The following is a 3,346-nucleotide window of genomic DNA, read 5'->3' as shown; positions in this document are numbered from 1 at the left end:
TGGGGCCAGCAGCCACAGCACCTCCTCCAGCCCCAGCACCTCGCAGGCATGCAGCACTGGGAAGAGCCGAGCGCTGAGCAGGCAGCGGCTCCTCTGCGGCATCTCAGCATCCCAAAGGTCCCCTTCCCTGATGGAGTGAGCGCTCATCAGTACACAGGACAGGTTGAGGTGGCCGTGACACCACCCACCGCAGCCATCCCCAGGGGAGACGGGTCTTCTGTCCCGTCCTGGCATGTGGCACCTACCGTATGCCTGTCCGATGGAAAAACTCAGCCCAGGGCATGTTCAAGTAGGTGGCCTCTTCGGCAGGGCTCTGCAGGGGGATGGAGGAGCCAGTTATGCCCCAGCTTCATGGGGAGCCTTATGCTGCCTCGCTGCCCCCATACCTGCCAGTCATCAAAGCAGCCAGTGAGTGTGAACACGTGGCATGACAAGTCACGCAACCGGATGTGGTGGCCTTGCAGGACAACATCACGCAGGGGACAGCCCTGCAGGGCCAGCGAGGAGCTTGCGGTGAGGCCTGAGAGGAGGCAGCCAGGACCGATCTCCAGGGGACCCTGTGGAGGAGACAGTGGGTCCCTGAGTGGCAGCTCCAGACAGCTCCAGAGCAGCCCCCAAACCAGAGCCAGACCCTGACCTCAGAAGGGAACAACCACCCCGGGAGACAAGCTGGGGCCAGCAGGAGCCAGAGGGACACACTTCATTTTGTCACAGGGCTGTAGGGACATGGGACTGCAGAAACCAAGGCCAGGCAACAGCCTCCAGGGCTCACAGCCATGACAGAGCCCCCAAGGAGAGGGTCCCCAGGGAGGGACAGCCCAGCGGTGACAGCCTCCTCCCCTTTCCTAGGGAGGGTGACAGCCACCGGGGTCCCCAGCACCAGCCAAAAGGCAGACAGGAGGAGGAAAGACACCCCAAATTTCACAGCTGTGGGTCCCCCATCCCACAGTCACCTCATCCTGCTGCCCATTCAGTGCACTGAGAACTTGGGGTCACCCCCACACCAGCCATGTACCTGGAGGTGACAGTGCTGGATGACACTGCCAGCTGCCAGCCGCACAGCTCCTTCCAGCAGGCAATTGGTGACTGAAGAGCCATCCTCCAGGAGACAGGGCTGCTGCCGGGGGCACAGAGGCATGTGGGACCAGGGTCCAGCCACACAGCCTGGAGGAACCCCCAAAAAACACGCGTGAGGATGGAGGGACGTACATCCACATGGGAATGGGCTGTTTTGCAGAAGAGGAGGTGGCTGGCAGAGCCGGGCAGGAGCGTCAGGCTGCGGATGTGGTCACTCGCAGAGGTGGTCATGTAGTCGTAGGACGCGTCAGGGATGCAGGCTGCAAGGGCGTGGGAGAGCTGTCAGCACACCAACAGCAAATGTGGGTGTCCCTGACACCCATGTGAGCCCAGGGCAGCCATGCTGAACATCCCCAGTCAAAAGGAGAAAGGAGAGAAGGACCTGGGGACCCGCAGTTGTGGGGAGAAACAGCCGGGTGCCAGGCCCTGACTATCCCATCTCTCCCCACACAGGAGAAGAGGGCTCAGAGACGGGTCACATCGCATGCACCCACTGCAGCATCACTCACCCATGCTAAGAGGGAAGTTGCGAAGAGCCGTCCACAGCACAGAGCGGGCACTCCTCACACTGGTGTCACTGCCACCCTTGATAAAAGCCTCCTTCGTCATCCCTCCTGCCATGCACAGCACAATGTCGAAGAAGAGGGAGAGCTGGGGAGAGAAGGGACCTGCTGGGTGGCAGCTGCGCTGGCTGGTGCAGCCACCCTGATCCCCACCCTGCTGCTGGGTGCTCCCCTCTTGCCACCTCTCCTGCACAAATCTGGCAGCACAGGGACAAGCAGACCCTACAGAGATGCCCAGCAGCAGCACTCATGGGGCAAGGGGACCTGTCCCCCATAGAGGGGCTGTTACCTGGATGGGTGGTGCCCCCGAGTCCAGCCCCATGTAGGTGCAGGCGTCCAGAGGAGGGATGACATGGGTGGCCAGAAGCTGCTCAGCGGCATCCGAGGAGAAGAAAACCACCCCACAGACCTGCCAGGGCACAGCGGGGCTGAAGCCACAGCCATGATGACATGAGGGATGGGGCTGGCAGGGCCACCGATGCCTGAGTTGTGCCGTACCAGTGGGACGGTGCCATCAGGCCCTGCGCACTGCTGGATCTGGGCCGCTGTGCCTTTGTAGATGATGTCACGCACCAGCCCCTGGGAGCGAGACCACCCCGATGAGCTCTTTGGGGCACCCCAAGCCAAGCGGCCACAGCATGGCTGGGACCTTAACACCCAAGTGACCGAAGGGGTGGGGACCCCTGCACCTCCAAGGGATACCCCTTGAAGGGGGAGCTGCTCCTGACCTGCTCATCGGCAAGGTAGACACCATGGTTCCTGGCATATGCCTGGCTCCCGGGCACCGCGATCACTCTGACACCCTGGAAGCTGTCCCAGTCAATCCCTGGGGAGAGGGACAAAGACCAGTGCCCGCTGAGGCAGCAAACATACCCACACTGGGCACAACCACCTGAAAACTGGGCCCACAGCAGAGGCAGTGACAGCAGCGTCCAGCCTCGGCCACCTTGCTGCGGGCACAACGGATGCTCCCAACCGCACAAGGGATAGCAACACCTGAGGATCCACATCCTCACAGGGGCACAGCACAGGCTGAACTGGCTGTGCCACTGCAAGCTCTGACCCCTGTCCCGAGCCAAAGCGGGTGCTGGAAGCAAGGCTGGCGCCCACTCACCTGGTGCCGAGGGCACAGTGAGGAGCATGTCGGTGCTGCAGACCCACACGCCAGGCGGGGAGCCCACACAGAGCTGCCAAGAGAAGGGCCACATGCCCAGGGATGGCACGGAAGGGGCCCAGCCCTCGTAGCCCAGCACCCTTCCTGCCATGCTGGAGGCACCCTGAAGGCTTCAGGGGGAGCCAAACCCACACCCATGCCAGGGTGCCCAGCACCGCATGGCACGAGCCCGGGGCCCCGTCCCACAGGCCACACAGACCCGGTGCGTCATGGTCCCCAGCAGGCTGTCCAGGTTGCAGACCAGAGCTTCAGCCAAGGCGCTGGGCTCCTCCACAGGCAGGCAGGTGAAGGCCCGGCCGCAATCATCAAAGGAAAAGTCGCGGCCCTGGCGAGAAGGGGAATGTGGGGAGGGGGAAGCCACGGGGAGGGAGAGGGTGCGAGGTGGCTCCGTGACGGAGGGGTGCCAGGCTGGGCTGCAGGTCGGCTCTCACCGTGTGGAGAATGAGGATGCGGGCTTCCCTCAGGACGTCGGAGGTCACCACCTGGGAGGGCAGAGCAGGGGACACTCAGCGGGGACGGGACAGCCCCCCCC

General features: G+C 63.3%; 1 protein-coding gene across 1 annotated transcript in view; it reads right to left on the bottom strand.

Annotated features, from left to right (window-relative positions):
• Window positions 1-3,346, bottom strand: part of FCSK (fucose kinase) — a 10,170-nt gene that overhangs the window by 3,868 nt on the left and 2,956 nt on the right. The window contains exons 2-13 of the mRNA XM_035898798.1: window positions 3,246-3,296; window positions 3,014-3,139; window positions 2,755-2,827; window positions 2,369-2,466; window positions 2,139-2,219; window positions 1,930-2,049; window positions 1,587-1,728; window positions 1,210-1,337; window positions 1,016-1,117; window positions 387-557; window positions 246-313; window positions 1-127 (exon numbers count right to left, since the gene is read on the bottom strand). The exon at window positions 1-127 is cut by the window's left edge and continues 172 nt beyond it. Of these exons, the coding sequence (XP_035754691.1) occupies window positions 1-127; window positions 246-313; window positions 387-557; window positions 1,016-1,117; window positions 1,210-1,337; window positions 1,587-1,728; window positions 1,930-2,049; window positions 2,139-2,219; window positions 2,369-2,466; window positions 2,755-2,827; window positions 3,014-3,139; window positions 3,246-3,296 (1,287 nt within the window). The remainder of the gene's footprint in view (window positions 128-245; window positions 314-386; window positions 558-1,015; window positions 1,118-1,209; window positions 1,338-1,586; window positions 1,729-1,929; window positions 2,050-2,138; window positions 2,220-2,368; window positions 2,467-2,754; window positions 2,828-3,013; window positions 3,140-3,245; window positions 3,297-3,346) is intronic.

Source organism: Egretta garzetta, unplaced genomic scaffold, assembly GCF_000687185.1.
Source record: "Egretta garzetta isolate BGI_Z169 unplaced genomic scaffold, ASM68718v1 scaffold27, whole genome shotgun sequence".
NCBI classification, from domain to species: Eukaryota; Metazoa; Chordata; class Aves; order Pelecaniformes; family Ardeidae; genus Egretta; species Egretta garzetta.
Note: the sequence above shows the minus strand (reverse complement) of the source record. Positions and strands in the feature narration are given on the sequence as shown.